The sequence below is a fragment of the Pseudochaenichthys georgianus genome, chromosome 9 (assembly GCF_902827115.2).
Source record: "Pseudochaenichthys georgianus chromosome 9, fPseGeo1.2, whole genome shotgun sequence".
Taxonomy (NCBI): Eukaryota; Metazoa; Chordata; class Actinopteri; order Perciformes; family Channichthyidae; genus Pseudochaenichthys; species Pseudochaenichthys georgianus.
In genome coordinates, this window is record NC_047511.1 from 23,446,015 (window position 1) to 23,466,137 (window position 20,123).

Sequence of the window (20,123 nt, forward strand, 5' to 3'; positions counted from 1 at the left end):
ATAGAAATACAAATAGTAACTAACCTTTAAAGCTTTCATTTTGTAACCTAGTACAAGGATTACCTGAAAGGATTAGAATATGCGATGTAATAAGGGTATAGGTGGGCCTGTAATAAGCTTAACTTCATCCCTATCGTATTTTGTCACTATTACCATTTGTCACTACTACCATCATAAATATTCAAATACTAAAGCCTCCACTTAAGTCTATAATGTCAAATGAACATTCAACAGCTGTAATGTTAATGTTGAGTTATTTTATTAAAAAAAACTTATAGCATATAAGCATTTTGCATTTGAGCAATAATATCATTCAATTTACAAGATAAAATTGTTTGTCCTTAAAAAAAAGAAAATTACAAATAGTAATTGTGGGCAATAAAAATAACCATAATAAATCCAGCAGGGAATTTTCTAGTGACTGAACATGGACATTATATATGGACATTTGGACATGGACATATTAAAATGAAGGCATTCAGAAAAGCCTGGTTTAATTTAAGTCCTGCTTTATATTTCTGAGCTCCCCTTATATTATTTGTGATGCATTTGAACGGGTAAAATGCAAATATGTTTCATTGATTAGTTATTATCAAGGACATTCTTCAGACCAAAATGCCTAATCATGTGATTTAAGCTTCCTAATGTGGAATTAATTAAATGTGAGTGCACATTATGATGCCTTACTATAACGTATATTTAATGTGTGCACACTTCAGATCATGCCTAATAACTACATACTGTATAAACTAATAACCTTGGTAAATATTGGTAAGTACTTTCCCAGCAGAAGGTAAAGGGGAATGAAGTTATGCATAATAACAGAAGGCATGTTCAACCTGCTGCAACATACCTCCTAAAAATGTACACTACCATCAAGTATTTTATTTTTATCAGCCTATACTTCAGATCAAGTCTGATGACCAAGGTTAACCGAGAGGTAGCTGCAGCTTTTGTGTGTAGAGCCGCAACATCGCCCTCTTTTGCTCCGGACATAACATGACATGTCTGCTTTTCTGAACGACAACCAACCGAGGCAGACAGTCTTTCGTCGGGTTTGCCTGTGGTGCTAGTAGCCAGCAACAACCAGCCGCCTGAATGTAGATCCGCATGGGCTACTACTATTCTTTCTCTCCAAAACACCCAGCGGAATCATAAGATAAGGATCCCAGGATGGTCTTAGTGCATGTCGGATATCTGGTTCTTCCTGTATTCGGCTCAGTAAGAAACAGAGGTACGGTATTAATATTCATATCGATCCCAAACATGTGCCCTGTTTATCTTAATATTCACTGCAGCTGTTTGCTAGCTAGCTCGAGTTTAGCCCTTGGGTTAGCTCGTGTTAGCCAGCTTAAAATTAACGGTAACATTATTCGCAAAACGTGACCGCAACGTAATACTACTTTATTGTTATTTACTTCCATTGAAATAAACCACCGAATAAAGTTGTTTGCCGAGCGTAATTCCGCGTATTTTAAGATAAATACCGCCGCTAAAGATAAGCTAACTGGCTCGTTGGCACAGGCTATGTCCTGGAACGGAAACATTTCTCACAAAGGATTTCACAGACACGGGGCGTGCTGTCGTAAAAAGCCCATGTCAAAACACATTCCCGAATAGACAATCGTGTCAGACAATGTCAATATGAGATACATTTTTAGAATTGCGATTTTTATTTCAGTAACGTAGCGATGTATAGCTGTTTTCCCTAAGGCGTTATCGTGTATTTGCCGTGTAAAAATACCGCAAAATAGACGTAGCCTTTCTAGCCAGTCAGCTTATCTGTGCCTGGATGATGTCATTTGAAGATCATCTGCTTCTGCTAGCGCTCGTCGTTTTTCTACCTGGATTTTAGTCATTATTATTCGTGTTAATTGGTTAATGTACAAATCGATAAATAGCCTATTGTCCGGTCACCGTGGACTTCCTTATCATCAAAATATCAAACGCCTTTTTCATTATTTGCCAATTGGCAATTCAGCAGCTGTTTTGTTTGAAGCTTGCAGAAAGACCCGAGTATGCGGTCGCAGTTAAACAATGGTAAAGCTACAGTGTAACATTAATTTCACAACAGTGGCATCAATGATTTCATTGTGCTTTTATTTCTGTTCTTATTTCCCTGTTTCATAGTATGGAGGCTGGCTCTACATTCTGCATTTATCAGATCTTTGTCGTCCCCCCCATTGTGTAGCTAATGATCATCTGCTGCTGTGTGGTGTGGCGTGGCCTCTGCCTGTTCTCTGCATTTAGCTGTATTGTGAATCCCTTCTTCATTTCCTCTTTCCATCAGAAGACGACATTGGTATTAAAAAGCACCCCCTCCCAAGATGTTTTCAGCCATAGACTTTCTTTGTTAAGCAGACTAAAACAATAGCTAACACCTAGCACAGAGCACCTTTTTTGTCTTTTTCTGTCAAATTGCTGTAGCACTGAGTAAACATTGTAGCTCCTTTTTTAGATATCAGTTGAATGTCATTGTGTACCTCACATCCAGTCTTGATAGACAACATGCTGTAAATTCCTGTAAAGTGGATACATTTTTGCATGATCTTAAATACGGCACTGCATTGTTGGACACCAGAATTCGGCTCATCTTCCTTCTTTTCACACAAGGTGCAATGTACATGATAAAAGTGACCTTTCATTATTAGAAAAACCATGCAAATTGGAACCATATGCATGCAATTATTGTTAAAAACCTGCATTCAAGCCAATGCTGTTACGTGATCACTTGAAACGATTGAAAGTACACTGCACCTGCACACAACAACCTGCCATAACTGTCTCCATTTTTGTGTAATCCTTTTTGTTCCCTTTGCAAATTTCAAGCTTTGAATCACACTGAACTGTCAGGGCTGTTTGCCCCTTATAGACAAATGAAACTCTAAACATTTATGTAAGCAAAACATGCTCACTGGTGGTTCATCACTTCCCAATTTTCCCCACTAACATAAGGCCAAAATGCTATCCATTTCACAGGGATGCCTATTTTCCTGCACTGCTAAAGAGATCCTCTATTAGTAATAACGTCTTTATTGTTTGGTTGTGGTCTCTCTTTACCTTTTGTTCTTGTATTAGTACTTTCAATGCATGGTCACATTTATGATTCATAATTTTTTGTTTTTGTTTTTTCTACATTGACTAGTGAAAATCCAATGTAATCTTTCTGTAGTAAAGATGTACCCTGCTGTACTGAAATCATGTGCTGTAGTCAACACGTCTGCTCATTGGATGCTGCTTTTGTTCTTTTTAACCCTATATGGAGCATGGTGGGCCTTGCCTTCAGTCTATGTTGTTTATTTTTGTTGCATGGATTTATACTATTATTACAAACAAACAAGAAAAAAAACACAAATTCCACATAACTAATATTTTCAATAAAGAATATAGTGTTTTTCCTAACCTTCAGTGTGCTTCTTGCTGATTTCCATTTATTGTCCTCCCTCTCCCTTGTCCCTACCTGCCCCCCTCCACCCCCACCCACCTCCTCTCCCACTGTGACAAAGATAGACAATTTCCACGCTTCCTCCATCACAGGGCCTGAATGAGTCTATCTGCTGTCATTCATGGTGATCGTTTTTCACTGAGACACTTAAAAACGCAGTGTGCTACTTACAGTGTAGACTTGGGCCTTTGACCCACGGCAACAAGGTCATCTCTTGTCTGCCCGGCAACACTGACGACCTGAAAATATAGCTGGAAGGTCATACTGCTTGTCTTCGCTGGGTGTGTTTTAAAATCATACTGCGTTTTTTAAGTGTACTCCTACTAGTAAATGCAATGTAGACTTTGCCTATATCCTCATGATTTAAAACATATTTTTACTGTTTATATTAGAATACTCCGCTTCTTTTTACACTGTTGAAGCTGATTAAATTGTGGTACTGGAATATTAGTGCGCAATTGTAATGTCTAAACTCTTTCAAATTCACTGCTTCGGTTTTTGCCAGATGTATATAACGGAGTGCATTGAAACCTGGCCCTCTGCAAACCTATTATGGCTCCCTTTAACCAGGATTTCTGCAAAAGTTCTAAAAAGCAACATTTGTTATTACATTTCCATAATCAAAAAAGTATTTTTTAAACATAAGCACGTTATTAAAACCAGATTGCACCACAGCACAAGTTAGTCTAGTTTTCTGACTGTTGAGTCTCCACAGCAGTCTGTTCACTGCAGCTGCCAAATAGCTATGGTTGGAGAGAGTTAAAAAAGTATTCAAGCTATTTACTCTATACTCCTGAATGTTCATATGGGAGAAAAGCAAATACAGCTACACTGGATGTGTAAGACACAAAGAACAAGTAGGTTTCAGCAAGGCGCAGATGTATAAAATGTGATTTTATGGTGTGGTATCATTTTAAAGATGCGATGGAGAGAATTATTCTTTACGTTTATAAAGATAGTTACCTAGCATCCAGCAGTTTAATATTTCTCATGATAGCCAGGTACTAAAGGTTTTACTCAGGGTGCACTGACCCACTGTCGGCTGCAGAATTGACAAGAACCGAGCTGCGTTGAAGACCAAACACTGGTAGATTTCATCTGATCTGATCCAGTTCGCTTGTCTGTGAATCAGAAGACCAGGAGTCGATCCAGAGGTCGGAAATGCAATAAAAGAAAGGAAAGCTTGCGTATTGTGTGCAGGACCCAAATGTTCATGGTACTTGTGGTAACCATCATTTCCCCACCCCCACAGAAGTATTTTTCACCCTAGGTAAGATGTAGGGCATCATTAACATGCTATATCACACACACACACACACACACACAGTGACACAACATTTCACCCACAATTAATTCCACCTAATCTCTCCACCCAGGTGCCTGACAACTTCTCCTTATCCTCCACAGGATCGCATTTCAACCGGCAACAGCAGCAGCAGCACAGCCATGCTACCTCTTGCCGGCACTTCCAGTTAGGTCCTCAGGCTCCGCTGCCCATGGACTTCCCCATGCCCCACCCAGGGCAGCCACAGTCAGGCATTAACCCCCACCTGGCCCCTCCTGGCCACCAGCTTGGCCCTCCGCTCCACCCGCCCCTCAACCCCCTGCCCGGCCCCCAGTTCCAGGACATCCCTGCCCCTCCCTTCCTACCTCAGGCATTACACCAGCAATACCTCCTCCAGCAGCAGATCCTCGAGGCCCAGCACCGACACATCCTGCCACCTTCCAGGTATCCACACGGGTTACCAGGGAAATAGCATGACTTAAAGGTCACCTATTGTGCAAAATCCACCTTTTCATGTATTTTATACATAAACATGTGTCCCCTCTGTGTAAAGAGATTCTGAAAGTTTCAGCAAAAAAGATTCAATCACTTTTTGTCCTGATCCATTTATATAAAAACCTGTCTGAAAATGAGCTGATCAGATTTTGGCCAACGATTTTTTGGCTTGTGTAACCATTAGCCAATAACCAACCAAGGTAACACCCGACCCCCCCACCTTATCACCTGAATCTCCTCCTAGAGCACCATTTGCCGCTTTCACACCAAGTACTTTGCGGTACTTAGTTCCCGGTACCTCGTTCCGCCGAACTCTTTAGTTCCTGGAGCTGTCCTAGTAGATCGCGTTCACACCGGAATAAATCCCTAAGGGAGGATTACGCAAATGAAGCCGCTGACATCACTTCTTCTTCTTCTCCTTTGGGTTTACTGGCAGGCCGCAAAGAACTTCACGGCGTATACTGCCACCCGAAGTCCCGGAGTCCCCCGGAGTTGGGGACTGGCTTCAGTAGAAGCTGCTGGTTAGCGTCTTCCGAGTAAATCGCCTGAAGCACCGACACCTCCTCATCACTCCACTGCTCCCATGTTTTCTTTTGTGTTGCCAGTTGGTTGCCACTCTCTCAGTTGGTGTGCTGGGTTAATGGTATTAATGCTAATGCCAGCAAATAAAATGGCGGCATCACAAAACTTTTCGGAGTTTTACGGGGCGTGGTTTGCAATTCACCCAGCCAATCAGAAATTGTTAGTGTGGCCGACACACCCACAAACCTTTTTCTCCCCAGGAAAGTCCCTGCAGGGACTATCTGGGGTTGAAAAGGTTGGCGCGAACTAAGTTCTAGTTCCAGATCTTTTTGGTGTGAACGCAAAATCCCAAGAACTATCAGAACTATTCCTGGGAAAAGTACTCCGGTGTGAAAGTGCCCATTGTGTTCTTTTTTAACCAAATATCTCTCAGAGGGGCGTGGGAAGTGGCTCCTTATTTTCATCTAAAGTAACAGACAGAGAATCAGCACTTTTGAAACAGGGCTGAAACAGAGGGGTTTATGGGATGCTACAATGCATGATCTGTTTGGTATTTCAAGCCAAACACTTCAGAGACATGTTTTGTATATAACTGAGACCTATAATATATTGATGAAAAACAGTATAATAGGGGACCTTTAAATAAATACAAAAATATTTTTTGCTAATTGATCGGTAAAGAAAAAATAATCCCCATTCTATTTTGACGTTCAACCAATCGGCAGAAATGCAGCCTCTTAAAATATGGTTATTCTGCTTTTGCTGTCCTATATCCTCATACATTGAATATAATTTGGCTATTAACTAGCATCTCCTTGGAAACTAGGATGGACATATTTCAATGTTTTTGGATATTTTAAAGACCAGGAAATTGGTTAATCTTGAAAATACAAATGAATAAATAATGAAAATAATCATTAGTTCAAGTCCTAGCCTCACGTTCTTTTCACGAGGATTTTCTGAAATGCTTGGTTGTTTGTCTCGGTAGACGCACCCCAGAGCGAGTTCCTCACCAGCCCCACAGACTGCGGCCCGGCTTTGAGTTTGCTCCGCCTCTCCATGTCCCCCCCCAGCCTGTGGTGCAGCAGCCCCGCTACCTGGCTGAGGGCACAGACTGGTAAGCTCTGATATAGTTTATTTTGTCTTTAGTGGATGAGATTATAATAATCATTCCTTCAGAGTACAAATTATTACATTTAGATTTCATACTTGTATTACAATTTTTATTGTCACACAACACATTTTTATTTATTTAATCGTTTATTTGGCAGGGACAATGCACAGTGATGAACACTTAAAACATTCAAATGTGTCAAGCGTATTGATTCAATTTGGTGTTCAAAAGAGCCCAAAACTAATCAACTCCTTCTGGTCATTAAACTCCATACACAATAAATGATTATACTCCTTTTTTTGTCGGAAATTAAAACTTTTGCGATGATGTAAGTTTAGATTTCACACCAGCAAATATTTGACTGAATTATAAATTACTCACTTTTGCACCAATGATGCTCAAAGTTAGACAAGACATACTTTTTGGTCAGCTTTTTCTTAGTTTGACTGCACCAGACGACCATCAAATCTGGGTCAAGACCAGATCAAAGGGGTTTAAGACCAAGCGGAGAATGAGCCTAAGGCAAACCAACTCCTATTAGACACTTAAATGTGCAATACACCTACGCCTGTCTGCATCATATGCAACATTAATGCATCGTTTCATAAGGCGCAAAAGAGAAGTAGAGCTAACCACAGTGGTGCTAAAGTTAGGTGATGTAATACTGGAGAAAATCAAAAGGGAGGAAAAGAGTTTTATTTGTTTTGTCATCTAAAATAAAACGGGAATGAGTGCATAATATTAAGATTTGGGGAAGTAAAGGTCAAGGATGAACCTACATCCAATAGACCTGGGACATGCCTGTGGACAAATCAAATGTACTTTTGAATCATTTCTAAAAGAGTTTTTTGTAACTTAATCTCTGTAATTTCTCTGAAGAAATTGTAATAGGTAGCAATATATTCGATTAAGATAAGGTATTAAACTAAATATAGCTAACTAATTCAACAGTTCATATTAATATAATAGGTATATGCTGTTTCCCATTACTTTAAGCAATCTAGTTCAACAATCCACCACTTTTATCTACCTGCTGAGACTTCCTTGTATTGGCCAACTTATGTTCATGTACACTCAATGTGTTACAGCTGACACTATGCATGATATATCTTTTCTTTATCATTCAAATAAAAAATTCTGCTTACTTTTCCAATGAGTTGAGCTCAAGTCACAATATTTTATGCAGAGAAAAATCCTGCGATACAAGTATTCTTGTTTGGGAATCACTGTCCTAAATAATACTGTGTATAAATCAGCTGTTATCAAAACACAGTTGGCCAGAAACACTATGAAATAAAGTGTGCGCCATCGGCTGACTTGTTTTTCTATTTGTGTCCAGGGATCTAAGTGTAGATGCTGGGCTGCCCCCCCACCAGTATCACATCCATCCGCTGCCGCAGCACTATCAGCACTACTTGACCTCTCCTAGGATGCACCACTTCCCCAGAAACAATGCCTCAACACAAGTGGTGAGGCCCCTCTGCCTCAGTACAATCAATCATATTAGTCTGGATGAACTCCCGGTGACTCTCTCTCCACTTTTCGCAGAATAATCTCGATACCCAGCTCCCGGGGATGCAGTGTTCCATTTTTTCCTTATTTCTGCCGCAGAGCAAACGTTAACTTATTTTATCCGACTTCTTCCAGGTTGTCCATGAGATCAGAAACTACCCGTATCCCCAGCTGCACCTGCTGGCTCTGCAGAGTCTAAACCCCTCCCGCCACGCCTCTGCTGTTAGAGAGAGCTATGAGGTTCGTATCGCTGCCCCCTCACTCTCCTCCGCAGACACACCAGTCCACACTCATTTATCATTGTTCTCCCTGTGACCAATGCTCTGGACAGGCTCGAGTGCGTAACTGGTTTTCTTATTTCCAATTACCTCGGCTTCCAGATGCCTCAACGGTCCAACTGCCTTTAATGTTTTCATTTTGATAAGATGCAATCGTTTCCTGAGAGGCTCTTTCCTGTAGCTTGAAGAACCTATTTAATATCAGCATTCCACACTTGTATGTCTTTTGAATATGTTATTATACAACCGTTAATCTGCCGGTCAGACTTAAGATATTCAAATAAATAATTCAAAGATCCATTAATGTTGTTTCCTTGCTAGGAGCTTCTGCAGCTGGAGGACAGGCTGGGCAGTGTGAACAGAGGAGCGGTCCAAACCACCATAGAGAGATTCACCTTCCCCCATAAGTATAAAAAGGTAACAATGGTCATCTTTTTATCTGCTAGCTGAGTGATGGCAGGAAAGCACTGGGCAAGAACTAAGTTAAGCTAGATGTGAAAGACAGAATGGTAAAAGAGCAGTGGAAAAGATCAAAGATTGAAGACGAGAGTGGAAAGAGGGTTGCGACTCACAGAAGTTCAAAGGTCAAACTAATTTCCCTCAGCAGATTAGTGAGACAGGTCTGCAGTGTGCAAAATTCACGGCAAGGGATAAGTCATCCGGCTGTCTGCAGATATGTGCGTGGATTGCATTTGAAAAACCTGTCTACACTGAATATGACCCAGATACTCTGGAAAGAGTGTCAGATCATTTTGTACGCTGTGAGTGAGAAGAAGTAATTGAGTCTTTTCTATCTGAGGTCTATTTTCTACTGGGAAGCATCATTAGGTGACTCCTTTCACCTTATTTGTCTGGGCTGACTCGGAGACACCCGTGGCATAAACATAACGGCTCCCAACACACAGCTGCACGACACACGTTAATAATCAAAGTCTGTTTGCCTTCCTGTCTCTCTCTCTCTGCAGAGAATACCCCAGAATGACCTGAAGATGTGTCTGGAAGATGAGGAGCTGGACACAGATGAGAAGTGCACCATCTGTCTGTCCATGCTGGAGGACGGAGAGGATGTCAGGTACAACTACACGCTCATCTTTTGCTTTTTCAAAGGGGGGAAAATGCTGGTTATGCAGATGGGAAAGTAGGTTGTGTGTACAATTTATTTTAAATCTTTAGTAAGAATGTAAAGGAAACATTCATGGTATCAATCAATCAATCAATCAATCAATCAATCAATCAATCAATCAATCAATCAATCAATCAATCAATCAACAACTTTATTAATCCCGCAAGGGGCATTTGGTTATGAGGAGCAGCTTATGTCATGTACACAGGCAGGAACATACAAGAAGAAAACACACAGATACACCCGGGAGCACAGATGTGGATAATTATAATAATACACTATAAATAGTTCAAAGCATCACAATAATAAATAAATAATCAAGTTAAAAGCCTTTTCAAGAATTTAAAAGTTTGAGTGCAGAAGGGATGAAGGATTTAGAAAAGCGATTAGTCCTTTGAGCAGGTAGAGCATATCTTCGCCCTGATGGCAACAGACGAAATTCATGTGAGAGTACATGACCTGGAGAGTTCAGAATGCTCTCTGCTTTCCGCAGAATCTGTTGGTTACAGAAGGAATTTAAAGAGCCTGTGACACCATCCCAACAACTGTTGTGCAATGAAATATTGGGCTACTAGTAATCTCGAACCGTCAGTTTAAAAAAGAAAAAGCGATACCGTTTCGTTAAATATCAATAATTTCGAACATCGCGGGGAAATTCCTTCACTCATTTTGAAGTTTTGGGGGAAGCCGGAAGTGACGTCAATGCGGGAACGCTTCGAGAGCCAAACACGGACAAAGTGTGTTGTGTCATGCGTAGAAATGGTGAATTACTGAGTTTAGGCACGTTAATAACGTTTTAATGAAGTTGACTACAGTATATTCATATTTGTCAGTGCTTTCATGTCAATTCAGCGACATAAACATAAATGATCGTGGTGAAGATGATGATTACATTAGGATTAAAAATCGGGAGTGAGAGCTGCTGAATTTCCTCCCGTCGGATGTGATATAAAAACAAATCGATTATTTTTGTGGTTATAAACTCAAGTGGATGAAACTACATTTATTAGTGCTTTCATGTCAATTCGGCGAACATATGATACATTAAATGATCGTGAGGATGATGATTAAAAATCGTTTGTTTGAGCCGGTCTGCATTTACTGATGAGAAAACAAACCGATGCTTTTTGTAGTTGTAGTACACCAACGTGGATTAAACGTGTGGTTTTTTACCACAATGTTGGGGAAATTAATGGATAAAATGCACGGATTATTATTATTATTCCCACTCCGATCGGGACACTAGGTCCACCGTTTCCCCGCAGCGAGGCTCCCCCCGTTGACAGTTTACGTGGGCTGGGTGCAGTGGCGGACTGGCCATCGGGACGAATCCCGATGGGCCGGTACCGAAGTGGGCCGGTCGGATAAGTAACTAGCACATCCCCCATAGGCGGCGCGTGAGGCTCAGGTTTGAGAAGGCTAAATAACTTCTTTTACCTGACGCTGCCCGCCTCCGGCGTCTATAGAAAAGAGATCCACTCAGTGTGCGGAGTTTAAATCTCTCAAGTCATATTACAGGATAAAGAAAATACAGTTTAAACTGCCGTATGCAGAGAAGACGCCGACGTGTCGCACTTATCATTCATATTACATCATCAATCAGATCATCGATCATATAATATCATAATATATCATATATTTCCTTATCTGAGTCAGCTTCTCCAGCCTCATCTGGCCGTGCAACACTCACAGTGTCACAGACTGTATGCAGAAGTATTATTTAACACATTATGTTGACGAAACACTCGAGACAAATGTAATTAAAGTCAGATCCACTCGTGTCTTAGACGTGAACGCGCTCTCAGCAGGAGAGAGAAACCCTGGCTTGATTTACCGAGTTGATAACCAGCGTCGTAGGACCGCTTAGCGAGATCTCGTTTGTTAGTTTGTTGTTAGTTTGTTTGTTCATGTCTGTTGAACTGGCTTCGTAGTACAGGGCACAGGTGTCTAGCAGCGCTAATGTCAAAGACACATACATTATACATTATATTTGTATTTTACATCCCCCGCTCCCCCCGTTGACAGCTCGGTACCGAAGTGGGCCGGTCGAGAGTCCCGGGATGATTTTTAGTCCCAGTCCACCACTGGCTACATGACCATATGATCGCCCATATTGACGCACCTCATTCCTAAACTTCTAACAGATACAACATAAACCGATCCTTCAGCCTCATATGAGCTCTCAGACACGTTCAACATGAACCTGTCATCGCTGTCTGAGCTTGCTGCTGTGTGCGCCGTTGTGCGTTTACATCTGACTGTATATATATAAAGGTTTACAAGCAGATGCTGGGATCCTGAACGGTGCAGCTGGAGCGCTGTGCCCGCAATGACGTCACCCATCATTTGGCGGGACTTGAAGAATCCGCGAGAAGATCCAGAAAATTGTCAACATTGAAGGCAGATTAATGGTTATCAAAGTACAAATATCCAAAATCAGTTCAGTAACGGTTTTCAAGGGGACAATATGTACTCAAATTGATGGGTTTGGATGATGGGGGAAAACCGTGTCACAGGCTCTTTAAGTCTCTCTGTTTCACGCCGATGATCTTGGAGCAGGTTTTAACAATGCTGTTCAGGCTGTTCCTGTCTTTCAGTGTAAGGCTATGGAACCAGCAGATAAAAGAAAAACAAATAAGGCTCTCAATGAATGCTTGGTAAAAACGACAAAGAATGAAAGGCCTGACAGAGAAAGAGTTCAGTTTGCGAAGAAGGTGCATTCTCTGTTGACCCCGCTTCACAATACACTCAGTATTCACATCAAATTTGAGGTGGTGATCGAAAATAAAGAACACACCATCAAATGCATTAGAGAGTTCGGAACTGCTGGATCTGCATTTTTTTAATGATCGCAGTCAATGTTATATCTAACATCATTGTTCTACTTTTTGTGCAATCGGAGCAGGAATCAAATTGAACCTATAACAGTAAAAATACGCTATAAATATATAAAAAATGTGTGCATGTTTTTGAATGCGATATTTAAGTGTACTGATGTTTTCTGACACCCCTAGTGATTAGTATTAGTATTGTAATCCTTGATTTCTCTTGCCTGGTGCGTTTTATTCTAAATGTTGTAGTTGTACATTTGTTCTGCCACATAAGTTCAAAGCGTCCGATCAAAGGATTTCTTCCAGCACCTCATCTTAAAATTCTGCCAACATTAGCATTTCACGCAATCTCATGATGTGTGTACACTGTCCAGTGTGTTGTGATCTGTATAAATGCCAAAGGGACACAGGAAATACGTCCAGTTACTTTATGAGAAAACCCTTTACTTCTTAAATTAAATAAATCCTTATACAATCTATTATATTGTCTCAATGCAGGGAATTATCTGAATGCAGGGATTTCTTTTTGCTCATGATTGAAGTTGAAGTTTTAGTCGTTACCTGTTTGCAAGTGTCAACTATTTAACAATACCGAACATTTTCTTGAATTGAATCCCACATTTATTGTTATTATCCTAACCTTGTCTCCTTTGTGTCTGTAGGAGATTACCCTGCATGCACCTCTTCCACCAGGGGTGTGTGGACCAGTGGTTGGCCACCAGCAGGAAGTGCCCCATCTGCAGAGTGGACATTGAGACCCAACTGACCCCCGACAGTTGATAGCTCCTGTCGTCTCCTGCAGCTTTGGATCTGGTCTCGTTAATTCTCCATTGCCTTCCCCCGAGGGAAGCTCTGCCAAACACCCCTCTCTTCCCCTCTGCATCACCCACAGGCCTGCCTTCAGAGACAAGGCTGTGACAGAGGGATCAACAAAGCACACTCACCTACAACACAGCGAGGGATGGGGGTCGATGCATAGATGGGGGGCTGGACTGAAGGTTGATTTGAATGGACTTGCTGGATGTAAAAGGTAGGAGCGGACACGTATGGACAGATGTGCTGAGGCTTCACACAGATCCTGTCAGATTGTGCACCCTGTGTGCAGTTCTCCATACAGCCATCGAGAGAGGACCTCTGACTACCAACCTCCCCAGCTCACTGTGGGGTGTATTAAGGCCATTTCTTTGCCACTACATCTAACCCCCCTACCTATCCCCCCCACCCTCTGCCTGTGAAAAAAATCCTTTAAGCTGCACTCTGCCCAAGCCCTCAGCACATCTGTACAGAACATTATCAAATGATTAGCATGAGGTTGTTTGGTGTGAACTCTTGTAGCTGAACGCTTGTGGTGTAATGGAGTATAGTACTGAATAAGTATTTACAGAGTAACAGTGTTGTGTAGCGAGCAAAAGCCTTCTGAGAAAAAATGTTTGTGAAAAATAAACCTACGAAGAGGGTGAGAATGGCTCAAATAAGAGAGAATATCCACGTGTTAATTAATCATAGACAATGAGGAAAGAGATAGTTGTGTAAAAAGGCCAAAAATCCCTCTTTCTGGTCTAACATGGTTTTGGATTTCCAGTTGGTAGATGACATCAGAGTTGATGCTGAACCCGCTAACTGCAGGCATGGCTTCCAGTGATCTGTGTAGTGTCGTAGTGGGGCCTCTATTATAGAGCAGGGGCCTCAGATGTGCATGCTGTATGACAGGCTTGGGCTGTGTCGTTAATATTGTGGAGCAGTAGAAACAGGGACTGTATGTCTGTGCATGTGAACCGTATACTATGACGATCCCACTCATTCATAGAGGAGGACAAGAATGCACCAAATTCCCCTCCCCACCTCCCCTCTCCCCCCACTCATCCCGAGTAGACCAACGTTGCCCTTAGACATAGATCTCACACCGACGTAGCGATTCTCTCCTGATGTTCCAGGTCAGGATTCAAAGAGCTGCTGGTGGATCCGTGTCTCACTGCAACTCCTCTCTGTGGCCTCGCTCATAGCATGATCACATGACGTGAGAGGCCGACATGGGTTCGAGGATTTGGTGCCTGAGGTCTTGCCATCAGAGTGAATAAAATCTGTCATTTGTATGACCTATTACCAGAACCTTATTGCCTATCAAACAAGCACATGTGATTTCTATATACAGTGAATGGCCTCTGTGGTGTATCGGCTCCTTTTCATTTCAAACTAAGTTGCTCCCACTGTTCTGATAAAAAGACTGTGTCTGGTGTTACAGGGAAAATACAAACTAGTTTGCCTGTGATATGTGCTAGAATGTGTATGATTGTCCCCACTCCCTCCCCCCCACGGTAGTAGTGTATGGTATTGCTAGAACAACTGTGATACGTTCGGTGATAGAAGCCGTTTTCTCTTTATCATGCATGAACCATGTTGGCGTAGTTCACTTGAAGGAGGGTGAAAGGGAGAAAAAGCCATCCATTTGAAAAATACCAAACAATTGTTCTTAACATTAATTTAATTTTTGAATTGTCTTTTTCTGCCATTTTATTTTTCTTCTCGTATTTCTTTTGCTCACATGCCAATTTGGACATGGTACTAATATGCCGAGTCCGTGTCCATTTTAACCATAGTGAAGAAAAAGCTGCAATGCTGCAAAAACATATTTATTGTTGTTATAATGTAGCTTGTGTTTTGTAAATGCACTATAATATGGAGTTGCCTGAGTTTTTGGTTTGGTGGTGTGGGTTCTTCTTGTCCTAGACTTTGTGTTTCGATTCAGTTCCAAGTATTTTCATGCTTCCTTGTGTATTATTGGAGGGTTACTTGACTGTTTGTGTTGCGTTTTTTCTTTCTTTTTGTATGAAACCTCCATCCAAAAAACTACAGATGGATGACAATGGAGGTTTTGCTAGTTCACATAGAATGCTGTGATTAAAGATGCCTTAAGTATTTAACAATCATTATTTATTACTAACTGTAGCTAGCTAGCTATTGTGGTGAAATATGTAATGTCTCTCTCATAACTTTGCAATTTAATCAATATATTTATTTAAAATAACACAAAATATAAAAAAAGAATACCTCATTATGCATTGGTCGGTGGGGATGCTTTTGCATGCCGTCTGTGTTTTCTTTTTCAAAGGAGAAAAAAAGAAACCTGTTGAAAAATTGACTCTTGGGGGTGTTTCCTGACACATTTTCAAGCCAGCATGGTGCTGTTGATCTGGATTCCATTCCATTCATGTCACCTCTTGAATTTACTTTAACTCTTTTCATTATTAAACATCCTCTCTGCTTTGCTATGAAGCAGAAGACGGGGTACAACCCTTTTGGTCTTAGTATGGCTCCACAAATAGCTCGCTTTTGTTATATGATACTGCTTTGTTTCCCATAATCCGTTTTTTTATTTTATTTTTTACCATATCTGTATCTCAATGTAGTGCTTATTATTATTATTTATTTTTTTTAAGACCCACATAATGAGCTGTATTAACTGTCCCTTATATATTGCTGGCAATTGCTTTGTGTGGGATTTTTGAAAGTATCTAACATGCTAACTTGAGCCATTGGTCTTATTACACACGTTTCTGGTGTACTGTGGTTATACAAAATTGATAGTGTTTCACACTGGGTATAATAAGCTAACTACGTTTTCAGTGTGCATTTCTTATTAATACTCTACTAATCCTGCAAACTATTATAACCTGTATTGGATTGGAATGAAGCTGGCTGGTCTTACTAATATTCTTATTATTTCATTTCGTGCTCTCACTGGCCTTACCCCGTGTCCTCCCCATTACTCCAGAGCAAACTGGACAGTAGCCATAGTATTAACTCAAGCTGATGAACCGGAATGAACAGTAGAACTTAAAGCACAAGCTTTTTAATGCATGTCCTTCTCAGGTTTTCCTATGTGTATGTGGGAGTAGCTCTGTAGATGTGTTTAATATGATGCTGTACCTTCTTGAATATTTCAGATGTTTCTTTGCTGCTGAAAAAATGTTGATTATTAACCTGCCAGTGAAAAAGGGAAGTGGCCATCTTTGTACAACACACTGCTGTTTTGCTGTAACCGCGCAATGTTTTATGATCTTGAGTATTTTATAGAAAAGTAGAAGTATGTATCAATAATATGAAAGCAATAGCTAAATCATAATGAAGATTAACATGATCAGTGAATATTGTGGAAAATCTTTCGATTCACTATGGGTGGATTTTGTACTGTATTTATTACTAATGATGATGCAAAAAGTTGCATAGCTTAACCCAAACTGTTCTGTCTCTTTTTTATTTATTGTCTTGTATATGATCTTTTTGTATGTGTTTTTCAAATAAACTGCCTAAAATGCTAAGCAATTATCTACTTTGTGGCATTATTTGGCATGCTTTTATAATCAATTACTTCATACTCAACCCTAAACAGTTTGAATTACAATTACAATTTTTGGCCAACACATAATTATTGTGTAGCCATAAACAGTCTTTATTTGTGGGCCATCATTTTAATTTGTGAACATGAATGTGATTGTGCCTTCCAATGTTTCCAAACAAAGCCATACACTTTTACTTTATTACTAATCTTTAAAAGGCTCATCAATTTCAACCTGAACAAGTTGTACATATGCCAAAGTAAAAAATGGTTACATTGTAAATTGTGGCAAAACAGTTATAAATGCTTTCCATACATTTGCCATCAAGGGCCTTTCTTCTAACATGATGTGTAAACTCGTCAGCTAGACATAACCAATCAAGCTGAACAAAGAGTTTACAAATCAAGACAAAATGATTTGTGTTAATCAGCTTTGGGCAATATTAAGGCGTGTTTCTTTTATTTTTTCAAATTGTACAAGATAAAATGGTGGCAAATGGCTTTTTCTGAAGTTAGAATTGTGCCAACCTTAACAGTTGGCACAAACTAAAAAAAAAGAACGATGGTGTTTCCTTCAAAAGTAACATGCAGGTCTGTTAATTTCAGTCGTAGTGAAAACAATTATTCTCACTCCTTTGTTGTCTCCCTCCTAGTATTTGGGGTAGAGCACTCTCTGAATCTGCCCGTCGGCCTTACGCGAGTCCAGCCACTTTCCACACTGGAAGATGGTGGTTACTGAGTTGGCTGTGTTGGTCACCTCCACACACTCTAAATACCAACCACTGTTGGTGCTGCTGTTGTCATGTTCCACTTTCACCCTCAGCAGCTCCCCGAGGTCCAGCATTTCCAGAACAAAGCGGTCCGTCTGCTCTCGCTCAAAAAGGTTGCGAAACTTTTTCTGCAAATGCCGTTTGCCCGAGTCACCGTTGACGCCATAAATGCTGATGAAAACGTTGGAGTCCGTGCCCGCTCCTTTCACGTCCCCGGTGATGACAATGAATTCGTACTTCACAGGGACCAGGTTTCGTACTTTGCTCGCAAAGCTCTCGATGGTTTTAAAGCACTCAAATGTCAGGAATTTGTCTTTTTTGGCTGCCAGGGGGATTTGTGCATCACAGTGGAAGAAATACCTAAAAAGAAAGAAGGGTTTGAAGGTACATCAACGGGACACTTTATATAACATAATGAAGGATGTATGAATTTCAACTCACTTGTTTCCCAGCTCCTTCTCGGTCACCACCACCTCTAAAACACGCCAGAAGGCTTCACTCTTCACCTTCTTTCCATCTTTAGTTATGTGGCCGATGCAGATGCCAGCAATCTCCCCCAAATGTTTGGATGAGAACTCAAAGGCATCAGTGGCACCGCTGTGAAGGGGCAAACGAAATGTACAAGCAGAGTTTATGGAGAGTGTGATTCTGTACATTGAATAGTTAAATTCAGTGGTGTTTCAGAGTTTTTTTATGAAGTGCGTCTCATGGGATTAGCTCTCCTGAGAGCTGAGACTTAAGATAAAAGAGGGTAGAAAAACAACATGTGAAAGAGAGCAGATTATATAAGGCCACATAATATGGTTTTACTGTGAGCCAAGGCACCTATACTCCCTTTGAAAACATACCGTAAGAACTTCTTTTTCTTATTCTCTAGAACAAACTCCTTAGAACGAGCCTTCCTTCCTTCCAACACGATCCAGGCGTTTTCCGTGGTGGAGGCGTCGTCTGTGGTAGCAGTTGTTGTGGCAATTTCATATTCTGTGGCAATGAAGAGAGACAGATATTGTCACATTATGATCATTTCACATCTGGCAAATGGCTGCAATTAGCGGCAAGTCGTTCATCTCCCCTAATTAGAGAGCTTGTGATTATGCCCACAGACTTCCATTTTTACTAACTGGTTTTGTCACTGAGGTCTATAGCGTCGTTATTGGCACAGGCCAGCTCCCTCATTATCTGCCCGTCATCTTCATTTTTAGCCAGCCAGCGGTCGCAGGGAAACCTGAAGGTCTGGTCCATGGCCTCATCTTTCACGTCAATGTACTCCAGGTGCCAGCCGGGACAGGGGCCTGTTCACGGCAGGGACAACAATGTCCTTTAGTATTATCTTTTCAAAACGTTGATGCTTTTTTACAGCAATTATGTTTATTTTTTAGTTTCATTCTGTTACTATCTAATGCTAAAAAAACAGTTGAGCGCCCTTCTGATAATTGTGATGTTACATATAATATATCAAGTTGATTAAGGAAATCCTGAAGGAATACTTTTGACATTTTTGTGAAATGGGTTGTTTGCTTTCTTGCCGAAAGTTAGATTACAAGATTAATACCACTCTCGTGTCTGAAAGTAGTATTGAATTTCTCATCTAACTTTTGGCAAAAAAAGAAACACACATTCAGAAAACATCTAAATATTCATTTTAATGTTAGAAGGCAGTATGTAGAAAAGGTAGATAACGGCAGTTCATGTAAAACATATAACCTATAAAAACGGACATTATAATAGACAACACCGGAAAATCTTTTGGCCAAATAATCAAAATAATGTTAATTCAGCTATTTAAGAGAACAAAGATTACCTCTAGTTAATTTGCGCTCACCTTTGTTGTCGTGCCACACACGGATCTTTGACAGTTCGCCCAGACTGAGCATTTCGGGGAACCTGAATACATCTTTAATTTTCCGCTCAAACTTGTTCCTGTTTGTGCTCTCCTTCAAAGGCAGCGTCCCGGTGTCCCCGTACTCCCCGAACATCATCAAATACACATTGGCATCGGTGCCGGCACCTAAAATATCACAGTATCACTGATGAAAACACTATCTTTATATTAGCCTTATATCGTTGCATGGATTCTACTAAATGCTATTGAACATTTTAATTGCCCAAAAGCCAAGAAAATAGTTCTTCTTCATCCTTTGTTTTAGAAATAAAACAGGCATCTCATGAGACCCACCTCCGACATCACTGGTCTGGACTTGAATGATGTAGGTAGTTTTCTCCACCATCTCCTCCTCATCCACCTCAGCTCCCAGCTCACACACCTTAATCCTCTTCGGCCCTTTTGTCTTTGACAGCCAATTCTCGTATGTAAACAAATATGTGTCCTCTGTGTTCAGGTTCCGCATCAGGATCTAAAAGCATTTCAGTTACAAGAACAACACATTCATTGTTCATGTTTTCTTGGTGAAT

The 20,123-nt window shown here is 40.7% G+C and overlaps 2 protein-coding genes across 3 annotated transcripts in view; one reads left to right on the forward strand and one right to left on the reverse strand.

Moving 5' to 3' along the window:
• The first annotated feature begins 996 nt into the window (after nucleotides 1-996).
• ark2cb (arkadia (RNF111) C-terminal like ring finger ubiquitin ligase 2Cb) lies at nucleotides 997-16,924 on the forward strand. 2 transcript variants are annotated; one of them, XM_034091704.1, is made up of 8 exons: nucleotides 997-1,234; nucleotides 4,853-5,174; nucleotides 6,736-6,864; nucleotides 8,201-8,330; nucleotides 8,509-8,613; nucleotides 8,973-9,068; nucleotides 9,617-9,723; nucleotides 13,268-16,924. In XM_034091704.1, the coding sequence occupies exons 1-8, from the start codon at nucleotides 1,174-1,176 to the stop codon at nucleotides 13,383-13,385; spliced, it is 1,068 nt and encodes a 355-aa protein (XP_033947595.1). In that variant the 5' UTR covers nucleotides 997-1,173; the 3' UTR covers nucleotides 13,386-16,924. The 2 variants fall into 2 exon arrangements, with proteins under 2 accessions (XP_033947595.1, XP_033947596.1); XM_034091705.1 differs by having other exon boundaries at nucleotides 8,985-9,068.
• A 243-nt stretch (nucleotides 16,925-17,167) lies between these two features.
• Nucleotides 17,168-20,123, reverse strand: part of LOC117451943 (lipoxygenase homology domain-containing protein 1-like) — a 38,198-nt gene continuing 35,242 nt past the window's right edge. The window contains exons 24-29 of the mRNA XM_034090325.2: nucleotides 19,888-20,065; nucleotides 19,534-19,719; nucleotides 18,833-19,003; nucleotides 18,560-18,692; nucleotides 18,153-18,308; nucleotides 17,168-18,071 (exon numbers count right to left, since the gene is read on the reverse strand). Of these exons, the coding sequence (XP_033946216.1) occupies nucleotides 17,591-18,071; nucleotides 18,153-18,308; nucleotides 18,560-18,692; nucleotides 18,833-19,003; nucleotides 19,534-19,719; nucleotides 19,888-20,065 (1,305 nt within the window). The 3' untranslated portion in view covers nucleotides 17,168-17,590. The remainder of the gene's footprint in view (nucleotides 18,072-18,152; nucleotides 18,309-18,559; nucleotides 18,693-18,832; nucleotides 19,004-19,533; nucleotides 19,720-19,887; nucleotides 20,066-20,123) is intronic.